The 26581-nt window shown below is 35.0% G+C and overlaps 4 protein-coding genes across 10 annotated transcripts in view; 2 read left to right on the forward strand and 2 right to left on the reverse strand.

The window, feature by feature from the left end:
- Positions 1–393: 393 nt before the first annotated feature.
- LOC144446664 (uncharacterized protein C6orf163-like) lies at positions 394–5589 on the forward strand. The gene is made up of 4 exons (XM_078136479.1): positions 394–765; positions 1443–1645; positions 2302–2504; positions 4059–5589. Exons 1-4 carry the CDS (start codon positions 654–656, stop codon positions 4432–4434), a joined length of 894 nt encoding a protein of 297 aa, XP_077992605.1. The 5' UTR covers positions 394–653; the 3' UTR covers positions 4435–5589.
- Positions 5590–7115: 1526 nt separating this feature from the next.
- Positions 7116–11552, reverse strand: LOC144446369 (exosome complex component CSL4-like). Its single transcript, XM_078136116.1, has 6 exons — positions 11522–11552; positions 10174–10292; positions 9418–9492; positions 8530–8703; positions 8189–8270; positions 7116–7251 (listed from the first exon to the last, which is right to left on the reverse strand). Exons 1-6 carry the CDS (start codon positions 11550–11552, stop codon positions 7142–7144), a joined length of 591 nt encoding a protein of 196 aa, XP_077992242.1. The 3' UTR covers positions 7116–7141.
- A 50-nt stretch (positions 11553–11602) lies between these two features.
- Positions 11603–19251, forward strand: LOC144446755 (protein FRA10AC1 homolog). The gene is made up of 10 exons (XM_078136583.1): positions 11603–11629; positions 12981–13045; positions 13611–13697; positions 14284–14329; positions 14613–14689; positions 14781–14949; positions 17141–17300; positions 17636–17932; positions 18694–18769; positions 19167–19251. Exons 1-10 carry the CDS (start codon positions 11603–11605, stop codon positions 19207–19209), a joined length of 1047 nt encoding a protein of 348 aa, XP_077992709.1. The 3' UTR covers positions 19210–19251.
- Positions 19252–20713: 1462 nt separating this feature from the next.
- LOC144446984 (cGMP-specific 3',5'-cyclic phosphodiesterase-like) overlaps positions 20714–26581 on the reverse strand; it is a 128394-nt gene continuing 122526 nt past the window's right edge. For 4 of the 7 annotated variants that reach the window (XM_078136862.1, XM_078136860.1, XM_078136859.1 and 1 more), the window contains one exon: positions 20714–23611. In XM_078136862.1, the coding sequence (XP_077992988.1) occupies positions 23346–23611 (266 nt within the window). In that variant the 3' untranslated portion in view covers positions 20714–23345. Of the gene's footprint in view, positions 23612–26067; positions 26098–26581 lie in introns of all 7 variants that reach the window. The other 3 variants (XM_078136865.1, XM_078136866.1, XM_078136864.1) reach the window with 3 other exon arrangements.

The raw sequence follows: 26581 nt of genomic DNA on the forward strand, positions 1-26581 counted from the left end.
TTCAAATGTCGTTTTCATTTATATATGAAACTACCTATACATATATAGGTCGTTCCGCTGGTTCCGCTCTTTATCTCCACGAATACGCGAATATGTTGAATGAAAAGAGCGCCACCAACGACTGTTACCCTGGTAACGGCGTCTTTACTATAGACATTAAGAAAAATTACTCCGCACAAATAATTTCTACAAATATATTATGTCAATAAATCCGTCCAATAAGTGGTATAACGTTGTCTAATTTATGACATGTCTGCTACAATTATTCGCATCAAAATTATTCGCCAATATTGTCGAATACATTAAAGAACTCTTTTCTATCTTGGCGGATGTCTATATTCATTAATGTGGTGTTACCAGCCACCTGTTGACCAAGCTACGCTATAGAAATCAATGGCCGTAAAATAGAAATGTACTCTCCGAAACGGGTCTTGTTTTCAGCTGTTTGCATCGTCTTAACGTGACATTTGCGTAAGGGAAACTATACAGTGATATAAGCAGTTTCTTTATATTTGCAGTTGATTCTTATTTGCGTGACAGTCGTAGGATAGTATAAAATTGACTGCGATAATTGCATTATCCAGTCAAAAGTCACTACCTGAGGCTTTATCATATTACTGTCTCGCTGTGATTAGCTATATATACTTTCCGCGATGTCGAGTGAGGAAAACCGTGCCCTAAGCCCTCGATACGATGGCATACCTCTCCGATATGAGGACAGCAAGCCGGTGATGACGCAAGCCTACACACACAAGACCATCGTAAGTAAGTGAACCTAACACTTAACTTGTCAAACCTGTATTTTTTATTGTACTGTGTTACTGTTAGTGACTTAATTAGTCGTTGCTATACACTATATGTAACATGATCGCACTGTGCATTGTGTATTTGTAAGTTGTTGTAAAATTACCCGCGATAAACAGTGAGACAAGGCATGAAGCCAGTTACGCTACAATTGTGTAGTCTGTCACCCACGAAGAAAAAAACACCATCCGTCAAAAACAAGTCATTTACAACCAAGAACGTGACACCACCAGTCCATTGTGTGAAGTTACAGGGTTACTAATAAAGTGTGAAATACGGTCAGTTATCAATTGTTGAAAGGCGTTCCTATGCTGGAGAATCAAACTCGCATTACAGTGATTTACATTACAATTTTTTTTACGAGGGTGTGTTCAGAAAGCGTTTACAAAATGTAATAGGGTTGATCAAAATACCAAACAGGGAGGTTGCTCAGTAATATATGTCAATGTCTATGTTTTAATAGAGATATGCATCTGGATGTAGTATATGTGGATTGCAACTCTGATTAGTTTGTAATAAATTTGCCAACTCAATTCATGAGTTACATATGAATTTCCTTGACGTTACCCAAATCCTAGCCTCGTCCTGTAAATCACAGAAAATTGAATGGTCGGGTTTTTTTTACCAATAAATTTTAGATATTGGAGATACTATCCACCAGAAAGTGATAGATCAACTTGAGGATGATAGGATGAAGGCAATAGAAGCTGCTAAGGCTGCTGTATGGGAAGAGGCTGAAAGAATCAAAGAAGAGGCATTGGAGAAATCCAAACAACAAGCTAATGTTGAAAGGGAAAAGGCCATCAAGAGTTTGAAGAAGATTCATGAAAAAGAAATTAAGGTAGGTTTTTTTGTCAACAATGATATAGACAAGAATATGTCATTGTACTGCAGGGTTATCCCTAGTTCTGGAAATATGTGCTCTGGGGACTCTGATGTGCCAAAGTCCTTAGTGTGACATGTGTCCAGGGGTAGGTTTTCCAGGATCCACTGTTGGAATATATCCCGGAATACATATTTCTAGAGGTGTGGTAGATTATCCCCAGTTGGTTAACACTATAACAGTCAGGGTTCACAGTTGGAACAATATATCCTTAAGTTATGTACGTATTTCAAAAGGTATGGTATGTTAGTTGGTAAACAGACAGAGTCCACAAATTGGAATTTATCTAGCTAATATATAGGGCTACCATCATTTTACAGATGAGAATGATTGAACACTGTACATCACATATTTCCTCTTAATGTCAACCTCTAACTCAACATCACTGTATTTTCAATAAATACATCTCATAGTAAAGTGTGGAAGACATACCCTTGTGTACATATGTCTGTCCTATATAATTACTTAGTGTCAAGTAGAAGTTACAGTTTGATATTACAAAACTTTACCTTGTGTAACTCTGTAATACCATATTTGTCTTTTCATCTGGTAAATTTTTTAGTTCTCAAATAACCATGATCCACTACTTCCACTTTGCCACTATCAATTTACAGGAGGAAGCTCTTAGGGTAGAAGGTGAAATGCAAAAACTGACGATAGAACAAGTGAAAACAGAGAGAGAATCTGGAGAGAAAAGATTACAAGCAGCAGTTGCCAAAACTAAACAAGAGGGGGAATTAGCCAAAACAAAGGCAGTTGCTGAAACAGAAAAGGAAGAGAGAAGAGTTGCTAAGGAAGCTGCTGAGAAATTAGCAAGGTAGGTTTGGTTTTTATAATCATGGTTTCATCACACTCAGTTTTACATCAGAGAAGTAATAGTTGGTGTATTATCTGTGAACTAGGTAACATTAGAGAAGTAATAGTTGGTTTACACTCTGTGAACTAGCAAGTGTGGGAGATGTGTTGGATGAATTTTGGAATATCAAAGAATGATATTTGTTACAATGAGTAACACTAAAGTAAAGCACTTTCTCTGTGTGCTTCATTTGCTTATAGCATTCGTATCAAGTGTAAAAGTATGCTTTTTCAATTGGTTTATTACAAACCTAGCATGTGGCCTTTCAAATGTGGTCAATTAGCAAATGAAACAGTATACTTTTACACTTGATATGAATACTATAAATAAGTGTGGTACATACTGAAAACACTTTACTTTGGTGTTACGTGTTGTATAGTACTATGAGAATGTTACAGAAACATGACAGCATGAAATCATGTAGTTCTTTTAGCTTTGATTCAAAAGCATTATGCAGTCCTATTCTTAGGATAGTCTATCCAGTTGAAAAGCTTTCATAGTTTGTAGACTACATGTAGGTCTACATGTACATGTGTTTGACTTCCTTCCAATAGACACTTGGAGCTCTCTTTAAACTTGCAATTGTGTGACAAATATGTGTAGAGTTTTCAAAAGCAAAGCAAGTATGTTTGGAAAGTTACCTTAAACATGTTTTCCAGTAACAGTTTTATGCAGTTGTTTTGCCAGTCAACTTGACAAACCCATCAAAGAGTGTACACAAGGCAGTCAACAAATAAACAAACAAGCTGTTGCTAATACATAGAGTACAGAGGTGTCCAAGGCCATTACAATATAGCTAGTTTCACTTCTTATTTCTAGAATATAAATTGAATACATTTGCATGTACATGTACATGTATTAACTTTTATATTTTAAATAAATTCCGTTGATTTTTGGTCACCGAAAAATTCCCCAAACCTTTATTTACTGGGAATGATTCCATCTTATAGATGTAATGACTAAATTAGTCATTTATTTGTTACTGATGGTTTTGTGTACACTGTAATAACATCCAAATCTTAAAACTATTTCATCATTTTCTAACAATGTGTAGGGCTTGAACACTGCAAGTACATGATACCAACATAATGCTTGAAATTAATATCAAAATTAGTTCTAGTTAACAATAATTAGATATAATTTCCATAGTACATTTCTCATTCATTGTTCTTGTAACTTCAAAAATAAATTGTTTTGGTTTATTCTTTGTATCTATTTAGTAGTTTGCAACTGTAAAATGTTTTTCTAAATTTGAAATTTATCAGGTTTCCTCCAGTGTGCAAGGAAGTTATTTTTACTTTAGATGAATTGAACTGTAATCAGTGCTACATTAGCCATTAACCAGGAGACTTTGCTATCTGACTAAGCATAGTGAATTGATACCAGATAGCTAAGTCTCTGGTTTAGAGATTCATGTATGTCACAACATATGGTAATGCCCAGCAAATAAGTCATCATCACTTATAAGCTATCTACTCAATATTTCACATTTTCTCTCTCGTTTCATTCCAACAGACAAGTAGCTGAAAAGGAAAAGGAAACTGCAAGGAAAGCTGCTGAAGACAAAAAACAAGCCTTAGCAGAACAGAAAATGAAACTATTGAGAGAAAAAGAGCTGGCTGTATCAGAGGCGATCAGACGTGAACGAAAAGTTGCTGCTGATGAACTAGCTCGTGTTAATGCTGCACATGCACAGCAAGTGGATTACCTGGAATACCAAATTAGGACTCACTATAGTAATCACCAACAAGCTGTACAGGAAATTGCCAGATTGGAAGATGAAAAAAAGGAAATGGAAGAGAAAAATGCAGAAATAAAGAAAGAATTTCAGAATTTTATAAACAAATGTTCAGGATTTCAAGAAGGACAGGCAGATTTCCTTCTAGCATAAAAAGGACCAGATATTAAATATTCAAATTATTTGCAATTTCACAACAAGTGGGGATATAAGGGGTGGGGGTCTTTTTTCACTGGGGAAGTTCCAGTACTCTTTTTTTTTTATCCAGAATTTGTAATAACTCATACTTACCCACAAGTAAAATAGTATGAATAATAAAATAGAAATTCTCTGAAAGTGTACAAAAAATATTTTTGCCGGTATCTTTTGATATTTGGGCATTTGTTTGTAATACATATTGCATCTATGGAACTAAGTTTTATTGAGATTAACCAATTTGTGATTGTTTTCATAATCTCCCTCAATACATATGCTAATATCAAAGGGGTAAATATGTTTATGCTTTACTACAGTACACTGATGTCCAACGCATACATTTTCAATTTACATAAAACACACATTTGTGATATGAATATGGAAAAATTCAAAATATGTTTTTGATTCGGCGCAATTACATTTCCTCAAAGTCTACACAGTGGGATATTTCCAGAGCTGTAGTACAACGTACAACAAAGATATCCCCTGTGACATGTCATACTATGCCATAGTTTTACTTCAAACTTAGTCTAGTGTTATCCTTCATCCAATCTCAAGATCTCTCTTTACATTAGAGATGATTCACTACCACATTGTCATCCAGCAAGACTACTTCAAACTATCAAATTCTACTAATTGAACCAATTCAATCCCTTTGTCCACAGCTTTAGACATTTCAGAATAACACTATGGTGTTACTGTTAGCTGTGACCATTACATTTTTATTTTGTGAAGTTTTGAAATAATACGATATACCAAAGGTTTCTGCGATGGCCATCATGCCAAAAAGAAAAGAAATATGGAAGTGAACTTTACCAACACTTTTCTTTGTATGTATTTTCATCTGTAAATAACTTTTAAAAATACATCATTTAATGAGATAATTCAAACAAGACAGCCAACTTGTACAAATAGTAACTTTTCAGTCCAGTCCACTGTTGTCTGTAGTACTAGACTTTTAAATTGTGCAATTTTAATAATGGAAATAACCATCGATAATGTCAAATATTCAAACAGAATAATTTCTGTCATTTTTTTTTTGTAATTGTGCCGGAGTGAAAAGATAATTTTTTATTGAGGAGAGAGCTTGTATTAAAGTGTATATAAACAAACTGAAAGTGTTGTGTACTACTTAACTTTCTTTTGTAATATAAACTATTGATGGAGTACACTTACTCATATTTGTCCTTTTTGACTAAATTTAAGTTGTTGTGATTGCTGATTGTGATCAAACACAAACCATGATAAATAATAAACACACAACAGTATGTAAAGAGCATTGTGGGTAATATATGCAAATACAGATGATTCAAACTATTTCTTGTTTTGTACAAACTGTTTGTGAATGCTGTGTATTCACACTGTTCATGCTAAGCCAAGTTCTTATACAGAGTGCCAAATGGAATTTTTTGATATTTCAAACATAATCCACTGTGTTACTTACCGATACCCTGTAAGTAACATCATTTGATATCTTATAATTTGCTAAGTAAATTAATAGCTATAGATACAGCATCATTGTATACAGTGTAATAACATCAATCATTCAACTATCAAGGAGTCTGGGCAACAAAAGTATCTGTCATAGCCAGCAGTTGTGTCAGGGGTCAAAGGTCATGATGCCTACATAGATAGCATCTATACATTGCATAGAAACTATGAAATCTTACTGATACCTTTGTTATTATGTATAGGTCAACATAATCATTCAGAAACAATTGTTTGAACAATGAAAAGGATGGCTGAAATGTTCACAAATGGGTGAAGTAATTGAAAAAAATATGTAATGGCTAAGAAAAGCTAGCCTATCTACTGATCTGTGACTCTGGTATGTGGCTTGTAAAACTATCGATAGTGAATAAGTGTAGAAAAGGGACAGTTACATATCTGGCGAGAAGAGAGGCTAACATGAATCTGAAACAAAGCAAGCAAAGTATTACAGTATGAATTTTTGAAATAGTATAAAATCCCAAAGTTTCTTACAGATGAAATCTATTGAAGCTTATCATTTTGCATAAGAATAGTAATAACAAACGTTGAATACTGGCTCTAACTTTCCACTTTTCCACTATATACAAGCATTTCAATACCTTACGTTAACAAGGCAACCACTATTTCATGAAGCAACTTTAACAGCTTGGCATCATGATACCATTCTTTGAGACAATATGTTGCTCCATACAGAACATCATGGATTGGAATTAAGTTACTCCTGGTTCATTTCCATGCCATTGTTCTCGATGTAGTACATGTCGTTTTATTACCTCCATGAGGTTATGTTATACTTTTGTCTGTCGGTCTGTCTGTGGACATTATATCTCAAAAACTGCTGCATCGATTCTAATGAAACTTGCTGCACATCTTCCATATGCTAATATCTTGCCATTTGACTTTGATCTCCATATTCAAGGCCAAAGAGCGAATTGGTCAATAAATTATGAAGTTTTTTATTTAGAGACATCATTCAAATTTGCACTATAATTTTACCATATAACATAACAGTTGGGGGGATATGTCTTCAATGAAGGCTTGTTTATGGGGGGGGGGGGGGTGAGACATACTGACAAGTACAATACTAAATGATGCAAAATATGATAATTTTCAACAAGTTTACTTTATAAAGAAACAAATGACAGGAACAAATTACAAAACAAGTCAGTAAGTGCTAGCTTGTAAGGATATGCTGTGGTTGTACTTTAGCAACTTTTCTTAACTCTTTGATGTGTGTTTTTGGACACTGCATTTCAAACCAGCTGACTGGAATCATGTTCACACCTGAAATTATTTAAGAACATTAGAATTTTGATAAAACATACACTCAAAAAATACACACAAAAAACAAATTTGAATTATAGAACACAAATTATGTAGACTTAAGAAATAGTAGAAAAATTGGTTGATGAAATTATGTTACCAGAGTAGAGGTGGAATAGGAATGCACCCACTGCAGTACTGCACCTACAAAGGCTCAGGGACCAATTTGCACCCACTGCAGTACTGCACCTACAAAGGCACATGGACCAATTTGCACCCACTGCAGTACTGTACCTACAAAGGCACTTGGACCAATTTGCACCCACTGCAGTACTGCACCTACAAGTCAAAGGCACAGGACCAATTTGCACCCACTGCAGTACTGCACCTACAAAGGCTCAGGGACCAATTTGCACCCACTGCAGTACTGTACCTACAAAGGCTCAGGGACCAATTTGCACCCACTGCAGTACTGTACCTACAAAGGCTCAGGGACCAATTTGCACCCACTGCAGTACTGTACCTACAAAGGCTCAGGGACTAATTTGCACCCACTGCAGTACAATATCTACAAAGGCTCAGGGACTAATTTGCACCCACTGCAGTACTGTACCTACAAAGGCTCAGGGACCAATTTGCACCCACTGCAGTAAAATATCTACAAAGGCACATGGACCAATTTGCACCCACTGCAGTACTGTACCTACAAAGGCTCAGGGACTAATTTGCACCCACTGCAGTAAAATATCTACAAAGGCACATGGACCAATTTGCACCCACTGCAGTACTGTACCTACAAAGGCTCAGGGACTAATTTGCACCCACTGCAGTACAATATCTACAAAGGTTCATAGTAGCTAGTCTGTAAGGTATGCCTTGATGTGAATTTTATCTTGGTTTAATATCAAAGTTTCTGTGAAATCACAAGGTATCCTTTAAGATAATTACATATACTTACCAGCCTCACTTTGTGCTAACACTACGCCTAACTCATTCTCAGCTGTGGTCAACAAATACGATTGAGCATCTCCCAATGATAACTGACATGGTTGTCAAGGCAACATCACACGACACATGATTCGTAGATATGCAACCTAATGTAAATTTTTATTGGTAGCTATTAAGACTAAATTACTTATATATACCTCTCTTTCTTTGATTCATTCCCTTTTTAACATTTGTATTTATTAACATAAAATGTACTAATATGACGGGAAGGCACTATATCATCTAGCGCCCTCTAGTGTTAGTGAATCAGAAGTACAATGAGTACTTACAACATGATTCATAAAAGGATACAACTTTAGCAATGACAATGTCCCCAGGTCTGAAACACTTGTACATTTCTACCCTGTCTTTTTCTGTGGCCCGGACATCTTCCTTCCTAATCATACCTCTAAAAGTTTCCTTGAGTGGAGCATCTTCTACACAAAGCATAGCACATCTACAAAATCTTGGGCTGACATTTGTAACCTGTGAAATGTACAAACAATGTTATAATCTAAGTGTAACATTATTTGTATGTGTATGTGTATGTGTATGTGTATGTGTGTATATGTATATATATCAGTCGCCTGATGATTGCTGAGGAAGCGTGAAACTCGAGTACGACTTATAACATCCTCATTCTTTTGAATTAAGTCTATAATGCTTTGTGTATATGTATGCGTGCGTGCGTGCGTGCGTGCGTGCGTGCGTGTGTGCGTGCATGCATGCGTGTGTGTGTGTGTGTATTATATGACCAGGCTGTTACAGCATTTTGTCAAGATGTTTGATCAAGTACTCACTTTGGCACTCACATGTCATTGTTTTTTTTTATTATTACATATTTTTATTGAAAACAACAAATTTTCTGAAAATATAACTGAGTTCATGTCATATACACCATACAATATTTTGTATGTAATAATGGAATGTGTGATTTAATTTTAAGCAAAGATTTATTCTGCTATTAGAAAAAATGACCAAAAAGCTAGATCATCTCTGTCCTTCTGGTACCAGTTATGTATCATAATTTGTATAATCTTATTCTCTGAAAGGGCCATTTTGGATTAAGATTAAAAATCATGTGTAAAAACAGTTGTCCAGCAGGGGGCAGTATACCAATCAAATAAGAGCACTGAAAAAAGCATAGGACTACATGTACATAATATTACAACCACCAAACATGTAAGACATTTTCCACACCTTTGTTGTCACTACTGATCCAACTTCTGGCATAACTGTTTGTTGTTCTTCTCTGAAAACTTGAAGGACTGTCATCTAAAGAAAGAATCAAAAACACTCCAGGAAATAAAGACACTTTTATTAATGTTGGGTTCTGGAGAGTCATTTCATGATTTTACCCCACATACATTATGCACGATTTCAGAATAAAAAAACAATTTGAAGCTGCAACACAATTAGGGACTTTTGTTGTGGGCCACATTGCCTCATGGGAGTCAACAGGCATGTATGGTGAACATTGTGCTCATTCAAGGTACCGAATGTGTGCAAAAGGCTAATGAAATGACCTTCAGGTGATTTAATCTTACCAGTATACATGTATGCTTATATGGGTTTGCACTTTCTAGTGTGGTATTTGAAAGTAAACAATAACGTGCATGAACTTTCTCAGTTAAATGGGTTGGAAAGTGAGTACATAATGAGTACAACACTCAAAGTTGCATTCACCAATAAAATGACTTGACAAAGATATGGCGACCATCTTTTTTTCATACAGCAAGTCATATTCTGAGTATGAATGCCACTGTTAGCTTACTTTTTAAAGAAATAGAACCATTAGCCCTTCAACTGAAATGCTACCTAACTGATTGCTAATGGGAAGTATCTTGAACGCGCCCAATGAATATGCCATGATCATAAAGTGTTGGCAGGTGTTGTATTTGCTGATCACCCCCCCCCCCCCCCGCCGCTCCTTGATGTGTATGATAAATGATTTACCTTTTCATCAGGCTGTTCTTGTTTATGAACATACCCAGCTAATGATGAGTAAATATAGCCTTGTCTTATATATGTTCCATTACCGGCTTCATACTCATCTAATTTACCAAGTCTTTCTCCTATGAAAAAAACACAAACAAAATAAAATAGGGATGTTGGCATGAGTCACAGCTTGTGAAATGTAATACTTACTTACATTACAGGCCTACTGCACATTATAATTTTAAGTGTTCTTGCTTTGACCATATAGACAGTGGACTCTGTGGAGTGGAGGGATCTCAAAATATCTATGCTTTCACTTATTAGAAAACATCAAATTGTCATCTATAATAGGTGTTCAGCAGTATGCATATTTTCAGACTTGTTTTGGTATATTGCAATGATGGGAATACACTAGTGTTTCAGTCATACATAAAATTATCAGCAGTGTTAATACTGATATTGGCTAAAGGACTAAAATCACAAACCACAATTGACTATACATAATGGATAGGTAGGTGTAGATATTATCTTAGTCCATAAGATACACACATTCATGCCAGTGACACTATCAGGCAGTTAAGAACATGAAGAAGTCTCATAGGGTTGAACAACACGGTGTATCTTACAGTCTAATATTATTTATGTAAGTGTTTAAACACACAAAGAACAGTAAATTCCATAGAAATTACTTATGGGGATGTTGGTATTTGGTATGGTGTGTTGTTCTGGTATGTGTGTATACGTGTGTATATATACAATGTATATACAGTATGTAACATACTTTTACATATACTTGGTATACCGTGTTGTTCTGGTATGTGTGATGTCTATACAGTATGTACAGACTTTATATTTTTAAAATACTTGTATGTGTTATCCTCGATGATTTTTTTAAACCTTGTATTTGAATACGTTCTTGTATAGACTTTTACTTAATAAATTCAATTCAAATACTTGCATAGACCCAACGTTGGTGGAGGGGCTTTTAGTGTTCATATGTTTGTTTGTTTTTGTTGAATTGTTGTGCAAACAAGGCTGCCAAAAGCACGCGTCTCCTGTAAGCTAGCCTTTATACTGACCATCACCACAAATAGCTTTCACACTCAAAATGCCACAGGACAGACTAGCTTCGATGGAAACCTGATGGAAACTCAGCAAATCACCATGAATGACCGCAACACGTGATGATGATGTCCATGTAAGTAAACGGTAACTGTTCTCTTGACTTCCTCAATAACTGAATGCTATCCGCCACTTATAATGTAGGGAACAACGGAGCATCATTCAATTTTTCATATGTTCCTTAAGTCACTCCAACTTGCTGACAGTTAAAAGAAAACGTGGGAATTTTGTAACGTTTACTTACCTGGGATACAAACCCTACTGGACGCAGCCATTTTCAAAATATATGCCGCCCTCATACGTCTCAATGTAGAAAGTAAACAATATGGCAGCTGATCTGGATCTTGCGAGAGTGAGTATATCTGGTCGAACAAGGACGGGTTATGAAGAATCCCGGTTTATTTTTGTGTTCAAAACTGTATCATGCATATTTCAGAAACTACCGCCGTGGAAACTTCGCACTTGATTGACACTTACATCTCGCTAACTGGAACTTTGTACAGTAATATATCGACCCTTGGAAGTTCGAGTAATTATAGTGTACTGACAGTATAGGCACTCGAATCAATTTGTATGACTAGAGTGCCTGTGATATCAACAGGAACAAATGATGATGATGATGATGATGATGATGATGATGATGATGATGATGATGATGATGATGATGATGATGATGATGATGATGATGATGATGATGATGATGATGATGATGATGATGATGATGATGATTAAATATGTGTTATAGAATACTGTACATGTGAGAATTTGTACATATTATGATTGAAACATTTAATAGTGTTTGTAATGTGGCACACACGTATAATATGTATAGTAATAATATGTCACAGGCACTCGAATCAATCTGTATGACTAGAGTGCCTGTGATATCAACAGGAACAAATGATGATGATGATGATGATGATGATGATGATGATGATGATGATGATGATGATGATGATGATGATGATGATGATGATGATGATGATGATGATGATGATGATGATGATGATGATGATGATGATTAAATATGTGTTACAGAATGCTGCATGCTGCATGCAAAGGAATGACACCATGGGAAGTATCTGATAAAAAATCTTAATTAAGAGTCGGACCATTTACTTCTAATGAATATATATGTTGAATGAATAAATCTCAGCAGCTATAATTGACTCTATTTAAACCATGGGTGGATGCCAGGACTAAGTATGAGTTCTAACATTGAAATTACACAAAATTACAATGATTCTGGGCTGAAGCCTACGGCTCTGTATGTAAATAAGCATTACACAAAACAATGGTCTGAGTCTGCCTATTGGCTAAGCTAGCTGATGACATGATGTAAAATAACTGCAAGTGACATGAATAAAACATACTACAGTAAAATGATTGATTTCACATTAAAAACATTAATTTGTATACAGAGCAGTTGGTACCAAACATTTCTCTGTGTCTCCCCATCTGTTTAAAGTGGCAGCTTAATTGGTCATCATTTTATTTATCCGCCCAACCAAGCAAGATGGACTGAAAGCAGCATAATATTTAAGCCATCCATGATGATGCAAGTAAGATTAAATGCCCTGTGGTCTGGTATCACCAGTCATACTCTTTAGTTCTATACATCCAGTTCCAGGCCCAATTGTCATTTTTGGGTTATGATACTAATACCTTGAAATATTTCATTTTGATTTCACTTCTTTACACAGGCATTTCTTGGCGGTGATTATGGTTCTGAATTTGAATATGACAGTGAAGTGGAGAAAAAGAGAAAGTAAGTATAGATAGTATTGGCTGCAGCAGTGGGTATGGGGGCATAGACCATGGATGAATTCTCACCAATACATCCATGCATAAACTGATGAGTTTATACTTCTGAAGAGGTCATTTTTGTCACATAATATTAAAAGTTACCTGTATTATTCTACTACTCGCTACTAACAACTAAAACCTAGTATTTAGCAAACTACATAAAAAAAGTTGAATAGAATTTAGTACACAGCAATTACACTATAAAAAAGCTGAGAAATCCCCTAAATGGAATACATATGAATTGTACTAACAATGCCATCAAAGGCCTGCATCAACTTTAATGTTAACAATGCCATCAAAGGCCTGCATCAACTTTAATGTTATACTAGAACAGCTAAAGGCCTGCATCAACTTTAATGTTATACTAGAACAGTTAAAGGCCTGCATCAACGTTAATGTTATACCAGAACAGCTTTTTGTAATTTTTTTCATGCAGGTAAAAAAACTCAGTTTAAGCCACTTTAATATACTGATCACAAAATAGGAAATGTAGGGATTCATTTCCTTGTTTATTTATTATTTTTCAGAACTCGTCATGACTTAGCTGATAAACCTCAAAAGTCATCTACCAGTGGGTTGGCATCAAAACGTGAGCTTGCCGATGAGTATGACAGGTAAAAAACAAAACAACATTAAATTTAAGATGGACTTTATTAACATCACTTAGGGGGCTCAGTAATTTGTATATGTTAATTGTTTACAGTATGTTGTCATTTTACTGCAACTCTTGGTAGAATTAAAACAGCTCAAAGTCATCTGTTGAATCAACCCATGTCTTTGTAGTATATTTTCTTTAAATTGAGGATTCATGATCATCTTTTGCAGGTTTTTATGGTAAGTGAACACATTGCTAGAACTTGAAACGATATCAAAGAGTGGATTGACATTTCATGACAACCAATACAATAAATGGACGTAGTGTACTATTAAAAATATGATACAGAAAAATTACATTGTATTGAACAACAATGAACACATGTTTAATTACTTTGTAATGTTTTGTTTTTCATTTGTAATCACGTACATTGCTATTTGTTGTCATTTTATCTGTTTTTCTACCTTTTTGAGTATTGTAAAGAGTACTGAGGTGCAGTGTTGTGCACTTTTTAAAGAAATTAAATTAATATTATTATGTTTCAAGAGCATCGCCAGGTTGTGATAATTCATCAATGAAAATATCTTTTGTTTGTTTGGTTTTAGAGAGGAAGGCAAGAAGCAGAGATTCCATCTTCTTTCTCTTGATGCAGTATCCTTTGAAGTATTGTAAACATTTATGTAGTAAAAGATACACTGTGTGGGGAAGGCTGTATAGATATTTCATTAGCATGACCATTGTAATAATTCATATGATAGACACAGGATGAAATGAAGTCTTTGCAGCCATCCCAACACACACACACACACACACACACACACACACACACACACACACACACATTATATAATTATTTTCTTGTGTGTTTAGTTATTACAAAATTTTACTTCAAACAATTTACAAAGTGATTTTGTTTTTCCATAACTTGAATCAGTATTCTCGTCATAAACAGTTTGTCAACAACTATTTATTGTACTATGGTGGTTCTAGAGATGACCTTAAGAGATCAACGTAAGTACATACTATTTATTGTACCATGATGGTTGAAAAGCATAAATTATTAACATTGTCAATTAATTGTAAAACATAAATTATTTAACAGTACCAATGACAAAACAGACCTTGATGTCATCCGTGAACATCACCAGTTTCTATGGAATGAAGATGATGATACAGACGGCAGCTGGGCTAAAGAACTATCAAAGAAATACTGGGATAAATTATTTAAAGAGTATGCTATCTCTGATCTAAGCAGGTACAAGGAAAATAAGGTACTTTATTAAAAATATCACAATTTGTTGTGAAAACCATTCTCATTGAACTGGAACACCTTAAACAATGGTCTGACCACAGTATTGTAAAACAGATTTAAACTTCCATGGAGTGTGCACCACAGACACTCGTAACCTGTGATTTGTTTCAAAATGAAAAGGTTATAAACTTTATTGAGTAATGTGACTTTATTATTCCATACATATAGTACTTGCCATGTAAATCAATATTATCAAATAATGTATTCCATTCTATAAATATATCACACTGTCACAAATGTCATGGTGTGTAGAGTGAATACAGCGTGTGTTCTAATATATCACGCTATCACAAGTGTCATGGTGTGTAGAGTGAATACAGCATGTGTTCTGTAATATATCATACTGTCACAAGTGTCATGGTGTGCAGAGTGAATACAGCATGTGTTCTGTAATATATCATACTGTCACAAGTGTCATGGTGTGCAGAGTGAATACAGTGTGTGTTCTGTAATATATCATACTGTCACAAGTGTCATGGTGTGCAGAGTGAATACAGCATGTGTTCTGTAATATATCATACTGTCACAAGTGTCATGGTGTGCAGAGTGAATACAGCGTATGTTCTGTAATATATCATACTGTCACAAGTGTCATGGTGTGCAGAGTGAATACAGTGTGTGTGCTGTAATATATCATACTGTCACAAGTGTCATGGTGTGCAGAGTGAATACAGCATGTGTTCTGTAATATATCATACTGTCACAAGTGTCATGGTGTGCAGAGTGAATACAGCGTATGTTCTGTAATATATCATACTGTCACAAGTGTCATGGTGTGCAGAGTGAATACAGTGTGTGTTCTAATATATCACACTGTCACAAGTGTCATGGTGTGCAGAGTGAATACAGTGTGTGTGCTGTAATATATCACACTGTCACAAGTGTCATGGTGTGCAGAGTGAATACAGTGTGTGTTCTAATATATCACACTGTCACAAGTGTCATGGTGTGCAGAGTGAATACAGCGTGTGTTCTAATATATCACACTGTCACAAGTGTCATGGTGTGCAGAGTGAATACAGCATGTGTTCTGTAATATATCACACTGTCACAAGTGTCATGGTGTGCAGAGTGAATACAGTGTGTGTGCTGTAATATATCACACTGTCACAAGTGTCATGGTGTGCAGAGTGTATACAGTGTGTGTTCTAATATATCACACTGTCACAAGTGTCATGGTGTGCAGAGTGTATACAGTGTGTGTGCTGTAATATATCACACTGTCACAAGTGTCATGGTGTGCAGAGTGAATACAGTGTGTGTTCTAATATATCATACTGTCACAAGTGTCATGGTGTGCAGAGTGTATACAGTGTGTGTGCTGTAATATATCACACTGTCACAAGTGTCATGGTGTGCAGAGTGTATACAGTGTGTGTTCTAATATATCACACTGTCACAAGTGTCATGGTGTGCAGAGTGAATACAGCGTGTGTTCTAATATATCACGCTATCACAAGTGTCATGGTGTGCAGAGTGTATACAGTGTGTGTTCTAATATATCACACTGTCACAAGTGTCATGGTGTGCAGAGTGAATACAGCGTATGTTCTGTAATATATCACACTGTCACAAGTGTCATGGTGTGCAGTGAATACAGCATATGTTCTGTAATATATCACGCTATCACAAGTGTCATGGTGTGCAGAGTGAATACAGCATATGTTCTGTAATATATCACACTGTCACAAGTGTCATGGTGTGCAGAGTAAATACAGTGTGTGTTCTAATATATCACACTGTCACAAGTGTCATGGTGTGCAGAGTGAATACAGCATATGTTCTGTAATATATCACACTGTCACAAGTGTCATGGTGTGCAGCATGAATACAGCATATATTCCATAAATATGACATTCATCAAATGACAGGTAGAAAGTAAACATATAACAGACAGTGATATAACTTTTTTCAAATAATAGTCAATGTAATACTGTTTGTTGAACTTTATCCATGTGATTGTATAGTTTTGTGTGACACTAGCAGAAATATCATAAACAGTGTTAGTTTTCTTGACCAGGTATCTCATCTATTCGTTAGTAATCTGATCTCTGATCTATGAAAGTCCTGTCACAGAACTTCTTGACTTTATATGCTCAGTACGAATATGTACAACCTCATTTGAATGTCATTAACTTTTGAACTTCCAGCTTGCCCTGAGATGGCAGATTGAAAGAGAAGTGATAGAAGGCAAGGGCCAGTTTATTTGTGGAGATAAAAGGTGTGGAGAAATGGAGGGACTAAAGACATGGGAGGTGAACTTTGGATATGTAGAGCATGATGAAAAGAAAAATGCACTGGTTAAGCTAAGTAAGTTCCCCTTTAAATTTCTTGCATATTAATTGGATATATTTAAATATTTATGTGGGTATTTAAAACATTTCTCTGATTTCCAATGAGCTTTGGGACAAAGTGGTGACACTTACCACACACATCATGTATGAGGGCAAATAATGTGTGATAAATTTGGGGTAAAAGAAAATGGGTGCATATTTGAGTATATATGTATTAATTAGCATACATTTGACAAGTGCATATTGAATATCTTAATTAGCATATATTTCAAGTATGTTAATTAGCATACATTTGACAATGTGGATAGTGTTATTAGTATTATATATTTGACAATTTGTGTCACATTCCAGGACTGTGTCCAGACTGTTCTTACAAACTAAACTATCATCATAAGAGGAAAGAAGTAACCAAACAATTAACAAAGAAGACAGATTTGCACAAAGAAAGGAGTCGTAAACGAAAGCACAGCAAACATAAACACAAACATAAGCATAAACATAAACATAAACACAAACACAAACACAAACACAGCCATCACAAAAAGAAGAGAAAGACAAGGAAAGAAGACTCTGATTCAGATAGTTCATCAAGTGATTCAGAAGAGGAAGATGATGATGATGATGCCAGCAGGCCTGGTACTTCAGAAGGTGATATATATATATTTATAATATCAAGTTGTTATACTCTTTACTCCAATTTTTCTCTGAAATTTTCAAATTATCTTAATATTTTATGTGCCTTGGAAATAAGAGTTATAAACTTTTGCTTTTACTTTGTTCATTCTCACAAACCACACCGTTGCCGTAAAACATGGTGGTTTGCGACGATGACTTTGTTAAAATAAGTCATTTTCAGTTAAAATTAACAAGATAAATGAGGGTTTACCCTATAACTTTGTGAAGGACAAAATGATTGGTTTGTAAGCAGAACAAGTATGAGTGCAAGTACAGATGAACACCAGTTGTTGTATATGGAAACAGGACTTAAGAGAAATATGGTAGTGGGTATGAAAGAAAACAAACTCCATTTTCCAAACAATTTTATTTAGAAATTACACCAATCCAGTCATTGGTTTGCTCATTTGGGTAATTCAAAACATTTGAAGATTATGAGCCAAACAAATCTCCAAAGGGACTGGTGCCAGTGAAATTGTTACATGATTGTCCACACATTTTTCATATTATTCTTTGAGTCTCGCTTTCAGATGAAAATACAACTATTTCTTGAGTTGTTTTCAATGTAGAAAGACTGTAGTAAGGTTAAAGGTTATTGGGTAAATGTGTAGTTCTACCTCAGCAGTCTATGGCCACAAAATATAGTATTTGACTATCTACAGAACAATGCATTTGTCAGCATATAGCTTTTCTTCCCTTGACAAATTCTAACCATAATTTTTTATCATTCATAGGAGCAAGCAATATGAGTGGTGTGTCTGAAAAAGAAGCATGGAGTGGCCCAGCAAAAGTTACAGAAGAAAAATCCAGGTAAGAGATTTACAATCATTTGGTAAATGAGAAAACTTCCTTTTTTGGAAAGATGTCATTTCACCTCATTTGAGTGTCTACCACCATGTTATCCATAATGAACTTTCTGATGAGACCTTGAACTTGACCTCTATCTTCCATGCCCAATAGCCAAAAAATGTTCAAATTGTACATAAAACCACTGAGATGCATGTGTTCACAAATCAAACATGGCACAAATGGGGGTTGACTGATGTGTGACTCTAGGACACCCCATACCTTACAGACTACCTGGTAATCACAGTGAAATCACATTCCATAGGTGTCTTGAACTGTACTCACCGTTCAAAAAGATTTTTATGTATGAATTATGTATATCATGTAGATATTTTCACCCTATTTCACACTTGACTTACAGGGAAGAAGAGTTTGATGACTATTTTGAGGACATGTTTTTATAACGTCGGCAGAGGGTGCTTTTCAGTAAAGTTCAAATGCATGCAAAATGTTCTACTTTGTCAATTGTATTCAGTATTTTGAAAGCTTCCTTTTGTTCAAACCTGTTAAGATTTGTTTGACAGGTGTAAATGAGTTTTTGAGATATTATAAGATGAAATATATAAAATTTTGTTCAAAAACATAAGTGCATAGACCTTTTGTGAAAAGAAATGCCTTGGCATTCCATTAGATATGATCTTGTTTTACTTCATCTCAGACATGTATGTTCAGTTGAATTTAGCTAATAAAAATAATACATCCATAAATTACTTGTAATAACATTACATCATCATATCAATCTACTCCCAAACTCTACATTTGATTGTGCTATGCCATTTTCATTAAACCCAGCTAGTAATGGACAGGGTTGAACCTAGACTGACAAACTAGACAAACACACATTCAAACTGGATTTGCTCACAATCACTTACACCACTGTGTGTTAACTCTTCAAAGACTGCACAATGCATTCACAGATATGCACAAACATACTGCATATATGATACCATATACACATGTACCTGCCCTAACACACTGCTTCCCTACATTCACATGCACAAACATACTGCATATATGGTACCATATACACATGTACCTGCCCTAACACACTGCTTCCCTACATTCACATGCACAAACATACTGCATATATGGTACCATATACACATGTACCTGCCTAACATACTGCTTCCCTACATTCACATGCACAAACATACTGCATATATGGTACCATATACACATGTACCTGCCCTAACACACTGCTTTCCTACATTCACAGATGCACAAACATACTGCATATATGGTACCATATACCTGCCTAACACACTGCTTCCCTACATTCACAGATGCACAAACATACTGCATATATGGTACCATATACACATGTACCTGCCTAAACACACTGCTTCCCTACATACACAGATGCACAAACATACTGCATATATGGTACCATATACACATGTACCTGCCTAACACACTGCTTCCCTACATACACAGATGCACAAACATACTGCATATATGGTACCATATACACATGTACCTGCCCTAACACACTGCTCCCTACATACACAGATTCACATCCTGGATTCACTTACTATAATAAGTGAAGCTTTGATATTTTTGTTGATTGTCAAAATTTATTTACATACCTTACACCTGGGTTGCATCGTGAGTGACAGTTGTTATAAGTATGAAATATTTTGATCTCAGTTTAAGCACTGACTAGCTTGTAGACAATACACATACATGAGTGTGTTTGCATGCATGTGTGAGCACACGTATATATGTACGTAAGAACACACACACACACACACACACACACACATACATACATACATACATACATACATACATACATACATACATACATACATACACTGACAGACAAGACAGGCTAGATTCATTTCTGTTGTATTTATTCTTTAAGTGTAATAATAAATAACTATTGTACTATACAATAAATACTCTTGCTGTTAAACCTAAGGAATGTTAAAATGAAAGTACAAATTTAAAATAAATAAAAATATTCTTGCAATATTATAGAGCTGTGATGTCTAAAACAGTAAATGCCTATTGTGAAGCATAAGTTGTGATATAGTTGTAATTCTTAGGAAATATGGATGGACTGATATTGGGACTTTGGGGTTTTTAAGTAACAAAATAAAATTGCATTGATAAACCTTGTATCGTGCTTTGAGTAAAACTGCACACATGTTGAATAATGCATGTTTGAAGTATTTAACTATGATAGAATTGTGTTCATGGAGGGGGGGGGGGCACAGTGTAACAGTTTTCTTGAAATTTAAGGTAATTTGAATGCTATGTGACAGAAATTGACAGTTCAATAAATCGATAAAACAAAGGTTTGTGATCTTAAAGATCTGGAGATGGACAAAATGAAGTACATTTAACTTTAAAACATCGATAATAAAATTTCTAAGACAATTTCACAGAGTGACTTTGAGGACCAATCAATAGTAAACTTGCAAAGACAGTTTTATTAGAGTGAGTTGAAATTAGATTGAGTAATGGTATTCTAGCATTACAACCAGGTTTCTGTGGTACATCATATTCCAGTTACCCACTTTGCTGCCCTCAGTTAAACAACTGTCATAAGAACACGGCCAACATTAAGAAAAACTGGGCTAAAATATTAGTTATGGATACTAACCACATGACAGTACAAGAAGTACTTTTAAAAAAAAAACAGATAAAGTTAACTGTATGCTCCTTAATTGTAAGTATTGTATTGTAAGTTGAACTATTCAGACTAGTTGAGAATACTTTTGACTTAGGAAATAATCCTTTTTCAAAAGTGGTGAGAGTTTTCAACTATTGTGGCCTTCATCTCCTTGTCTGTGAATAGCACTCCTAGTGTCTGAACTACAGAATCTTTTGTTTTTGTCATGCAACTGTAATATGGCATACATGTATTACATGATGTATCTTTTGGTCTGGAAGTATTTATGGTAAACAGTCTAATGATTCCATCTCCTCTTGTTATAATGTGCAGTCATGTCAAAGTTCTCAAGATTCCTGGTAAAACTCACTTCATGAAGCATAAAACCTAGCTATTCCCTGCCCTCTCCATACATAATTTACAAGGCTTAGTGATGTCAAATATCATGAAGGCAGGCAATTTTGGTGAATAAAGTATCTCTGCCAAAGAAAAAGGCTTTGATGTCATCTCAATAAATTTACATTTTGGTATGGTATCTGAAAGCAGGGTGAAACTTTCAAAAGTAAGTACAAAACAATTTGATCAACTTCAGTCTTTTTCATTTGAATTAATTTGTCAATTTTGTTGGAACTTTTTTCACTTGCAGAAAAAATCGCTGCACAATATTCTTCGTTGTGCTTTTTAACTTTTAACTCTTCATTTGTATAAAAACCCTACAAAATAGTTTGTGAAATTTAATATTACATGCCCATTTTTTTCCATTAATACAAACCCTGCAAAATATTGTTATTTTTGCCAAATTAATGTTACAGGACCCTTTTTTTCACGTGAATAAGACAGCTGCAAAATATTCTTTGTTTCATTCCTTTTCATCATGACAAGAATTGCAATTCAGATGTCTAGTTTTCAGAGAAAAGAAATTGCGGTGACATGTTGAATATTTGAAAACTTATGATTTTGTGAAGAAATAACTGTACCCTGTTGTGTTGTACTTTCAGTGTTTTGTGTGAATTGTTAAATAGACTAACATATACATCATATAGTCAATACTCTGCATACCTTCAAAAATATGTCAAAAAATACCAGTTTTTCAAATTGCATTTACACTATAAGTATTACATCAAAGTTTAAAGACACAAGTCATTTTCAGTTTAATTCTCTAAATCTCAGATGGATGAATTTTATTTACAAATATACAATTTCTTTAATATGCTGCAGTGTAAATAAAAGTGCATGTGGGCTTCAAAAATGAAAATTGGCAAAATTACTGAGACAGTGGTTTGAAAACAGTCAAAATATTTGTTTTCTTATTCTCAAATAACATTTGAATTAAGTAAACGTGTCAGACTCTCATCTCTGAAATTCCAAATTTGTCTTAATGATATATTCAATTATCTGTTAAAATGAATTTGAAAAAATAAACCACAAGTGTTCATGTGGACAAATAATGTGCTTTTTGGCAAATACCGCCAGTGCTTTGGAAAAATGAATATTTATAATATGTATGTCAACATGAAACTTGGCCCCAGTTTTTTTGAAAAGTTCACATACCTAGAGAGGGAACCAAAATGAAGCTCTCATTATTCCATAAAAGGAAACATCATTTCCATAAGACCCCCTAGATTGGTACTTTATCAGCGTGTGCAAATGAATGTCATTAGAAGTGACTCTGTGCATAGGCTTTTTGCCATACTGTGTAGTAAGGGACTTTAATAATGATGATCATGCACCCACCTACCACCTTTAACCCCAAAAAATCATTACCAATTGAGGTCATAAAATTAGTAAGTTTAGAAAGTTTATTTTGTGCTAGCATGAACTGCAGTTACATGTGTTTCCTTGGTAACAAAGATAAAATGCACAGCACCACATAACGTAATGACGAGAACACACATGGTAATACACACATAACATTCACTGATATCAAAGCACAGTACACAAACTACTCTTTGGCTTGGAGTCCAGAGCCTCTCTCTCTTGATGGTTAACTTCACTTGTACGCCGTTCTGTGCTTCTTGTGCCTTCGATATTTTTCTTATTCTGCCTCTCAACGTCCACATGATCAGAGGTTTTGGATTCCAATGTCTTCTTAGTTGGTGTGATAACTTCTGACTGTTTCTTTTCTTGATAGCCTGTCTGTCTCTCTGTCTTGGCATTAGATGACACAGTCTCATTCATTTCCCTGCTATCTGCGGATGGGGGTTGGGAAGGCAGAGAGGTGGTTGGGGGAGAGGAGGAAGACGGGGAACAAGATGAGGCAGTTCTTGAGTTAGAAGCTTTCTTATTAGTACCAGTGCTACCTGAACCACAACTATCTTTATTGTTATTGCTATCAAGACTTTTCTTCTTTTGCAGAACTGTAAGATACACATGCAAATAAAATATGTAGTCAGCATAGCATACAGCCACTTTTAAACACCCATCAATAAAAGCATTTACACAGCCCACCACAAAGAACTAAAAGACTATTTGCAGTTGATGACAAATTATTTTTAAAAAATTACAACTGTGAAACATCTATTATCAATAAAGTTGATTCTATTGAAGCATAGTAGTGCTCAGAGTAGTACTGAAACCAAAGCATGTACAGTACATAATGGTTTCTGAGTACATACTGAAGCCAACTTTTTAGAAATATAAGCAGTTGATTAGAAATTTGTTGGATGGTGGAAATAAGTATCCAACATTTGCACAAATCATTGTTCTGATAAATGATGTTCCACTGTTACACATTCTATCAAAATGTTATTTTTTAGTACCTTGTGACCCAAACCCGTGCAAAGAGAGAAATAAGGTTTCAAACATATTATGATCAGCCAGCATTGCAGTACTCTTTCTTACAACAGACCAGTGTATTGGACACTTTACATACAGCATGGTAATTTGCTATGGCCAGCACCACTGAAGTGACATCGTATAGAATGTCAATGATATGCAAATGTAGATTTGAGTGGCACTTTCAGGATAGCGACTGTCCAGCTAGCTGCACTGAATGCAACGTTTGGTGACATCAGTAGACATAACTTGAATTAGGTTTGAGTTGTTGTCAGTTTTCCAACTCAACAGTATTATAATAAGTTATAAGCTAACATTTTCATTTCATCCATAGGGCAAATATTGGTTCAAAGACACTAATGTCAGGTAACTTAATCACAAGTTGTTCTTGGTAAATTTACAAACAAATTTTTCAAAAGTAAACTAGAAAGTACTATCAGTTGAAAACCCCACTGTGACAATACGGCCACATGTTCCCACATGACAGGCCTGAAAGTGGGTGGAATCACTTGCACACTGACTCCACTTTAACAGTACTGCCACATGTTTGCACATAACAGGTCTGAAAGTGGGTGGAAATCCCTTACCAGTGACAGTACTGTCACATATTCCCACATTAAAGACCTGAAAGTGGGTCAATTACTTACAAACTGAATCCACTGTGTCATGTGACAGTACAGACATGTTTCCACATTACAGGCCTGAAGGTGAGTGGAATTATCTACAACTTAAACCTGTATTCATTCCTCAAGTAAAAATACAATAAACACCATCAACTGCAAACATTGTCTCAAAATAAAATAAATCACTAGATAGGCAGGCAGGCAGCCTTTTAAGGGCACTAACACAGTTTAAAGCAAGCCAATCTACTGCTGAATAGAACATAATATTCAGAAGTGATGAAAGGAACACTAGCTTTACTAATAGTGGCAGTAACTACAAGCAGCTATGTGCTTGCTTCTCTTTGCTGGTGTAACTGAATCAGACTTGGTGACAGTGTACTACATTTCTGGGGAGAATGTAGGCAATCTGTGCTGCACCAGACTTGTGCAGTGTGTCCATGTATATGTGAGTGAATGTTGATTGGACAGTGAAACCGCATATAATGACCATGCATGCACTGCAGCTACATGTGCTTAGCATTATCTTATATACAAGTAAACAATGTATTTTCTGATACCATCTTCCATGCCACAACTTTAATGACAATGACAATATTACTGTTATTGTTCTCTATACAATGTCTAACCAGGGTCAATTCTGAAGATTTTTTTTCAGTATATATCTTTTTTAAATCTGTTGTTTTCTCATCATTTGGAGTATTCTGTCAATGATTACCAAATCTGCATAAATGTATCAAACTCTGGCACCACTATATGCAATGAAATAAAAACTGTTTTGTTCTTGAAATTGTTGTCAGCTCCATTTTTCAATAATTTAGTGCAAATACTATACTGGATAACATGGTAAACTTCATGAAAGATCAATGTGTCCTTTACTCTATTTAGTCAAAATCTTGTGGTCAGCACAATGAGTAAAGTAACACATTTCACTGAGATGCAAAACTAGTCAAACATTCAAAATATTTTTGCACTCATTTACTGCATATTTTTCACTGCAGTGAGAGTCTTGAATCTTTGACTACTTTTACTATTATCAGTTGACTTTTTTTTAAAAGAAGTTTGATCCAAAGTTCATATCCTGTATAAAAGTGTGTTTAGTTCATGACATAATTGTCTACTGTGCCATTTTCAAACGTTCTTTTTGTTTCACTCCTGGTTGATATTGTACAAAGGTGAATTGCTAGATTCTGTTATTATTGTGTACAAGTGTAGGTGTGATAAAGGTTTGGACAAGATAGTACACGTACGTAATGCACAGTGTTTTCTTCGCACTTATTCTGAATGGAAAGACGGACAGTGAAATTTGTGAGTGAATGTTGTGAGGGAATGACAGTGGAATTTTATATATTATGTGGAAATAATAATAACCACACAAGAGACAGAAAACAGACCATTTCTGAAGTCACTATATATTTACTGGACCTTAGTGGAAATCACCTGTGGTTTTCAAGGAACTTTTTTTTTTCAGATGTTTCTACAAAAGCAGCAAATTTTTAGAAGTTTTTTTAATTAAGGTACACTAACAAGGCTACTGCTTGTGTATCTGAAAATATTCGTCTTTGATGTTCTAAATGTAATGTTACCATGGTAACTACTGTCTGTGCGTGTCAATTCATTGATGGCAAATTTGTATTTTTTGAAAAGTTTTACTGGTAATGGCTTTTGAATGCCATTCTGCACCAGTCATCTTGTTCCTCTTGTGTTTCCACTACAAAACTAAATATATCTTGTGATTGTACAATGAATTTATCTTAACAAAAA

This window comes from Glandiceps talaboti, chromosome 15 (assembly GCF_964340395.1).
Source record: "Glandiceps talaboti chromosome 15, keGlaTala1.1, whole genome shotgun sequence".
In the NCBI taxonomy this organism is placed as follows: domain Eukaryota; kingdom Metazoa; phylum Hemichordata; class Enteropneusta; family Spengelidae; genus Glandiceps; species Glandiceps talaboti.

Excerpts from the sequence above, each read along its gene's own strand:
- LOC144446755 (XM_078136583.1), top strand. The coding sequence starts at position 11,603 with ATGGCAGCTGATCTGGATCTTGCGAGA. Across the intron at positions 14,330-14,612 it reads ATCTTCTTTCTCTTGATGCA|TATTCTCGTCATAAACAGTT; the intron begins GTATCCTTTGAA and ends AACTTGAATCAG. Across the intron at positions 17,933-18,693 it reads CAGGCCTGGTACTTCAGAAG|GAGCAAGCAATATGAGTGGT; the intron begins GTGATATATATA and ends TATCATTCATAG.
- LOC144446664 (XM_078136479.1), top strand. The coding sequence starts at position 654 with ATGTCGAGTGAGGAAAACCGTGCCCTAAGCCCTCGATACGATGGCATA. Across the intron at positions 766-1,442 it reads CACACACAAGACCATCGTAA|ATATTGGAGATACTATCCAC; the intron begins GTAAGTGAACCT and ends AATAAATTTTAG. Across the intron at positions 1,646-2,301 it reads TTCATGAAAAAGAAATTAAG|GAGGAAGCTCTTAGGGTAGA; the intron begins GTAGGTTTTTTT and ends ATCAATTTACAG.
- LOC144446369 (XM_078136116.1), bottom strand. The coding sequence starts at position 11,552 with ATGGCTGCGTCCAGTAGGGTTTGTATCCCAG. Across the intron at positions 9,493-10,173 it reads AAGAACAGCCTGATGAAAAG|ATGACAGTCCTTCAAGTTTT; the intron begins GTAAATCATTTA and ends TTCTTTCTTTAG. Across the intron at positions 8,704-9,417 it reads GATCAGTAGTGACAACAAAG|GTTACAAATGTCAGCCCAAG; the intron begins GTGTGGAAAATG and ends TACATTTCACAG.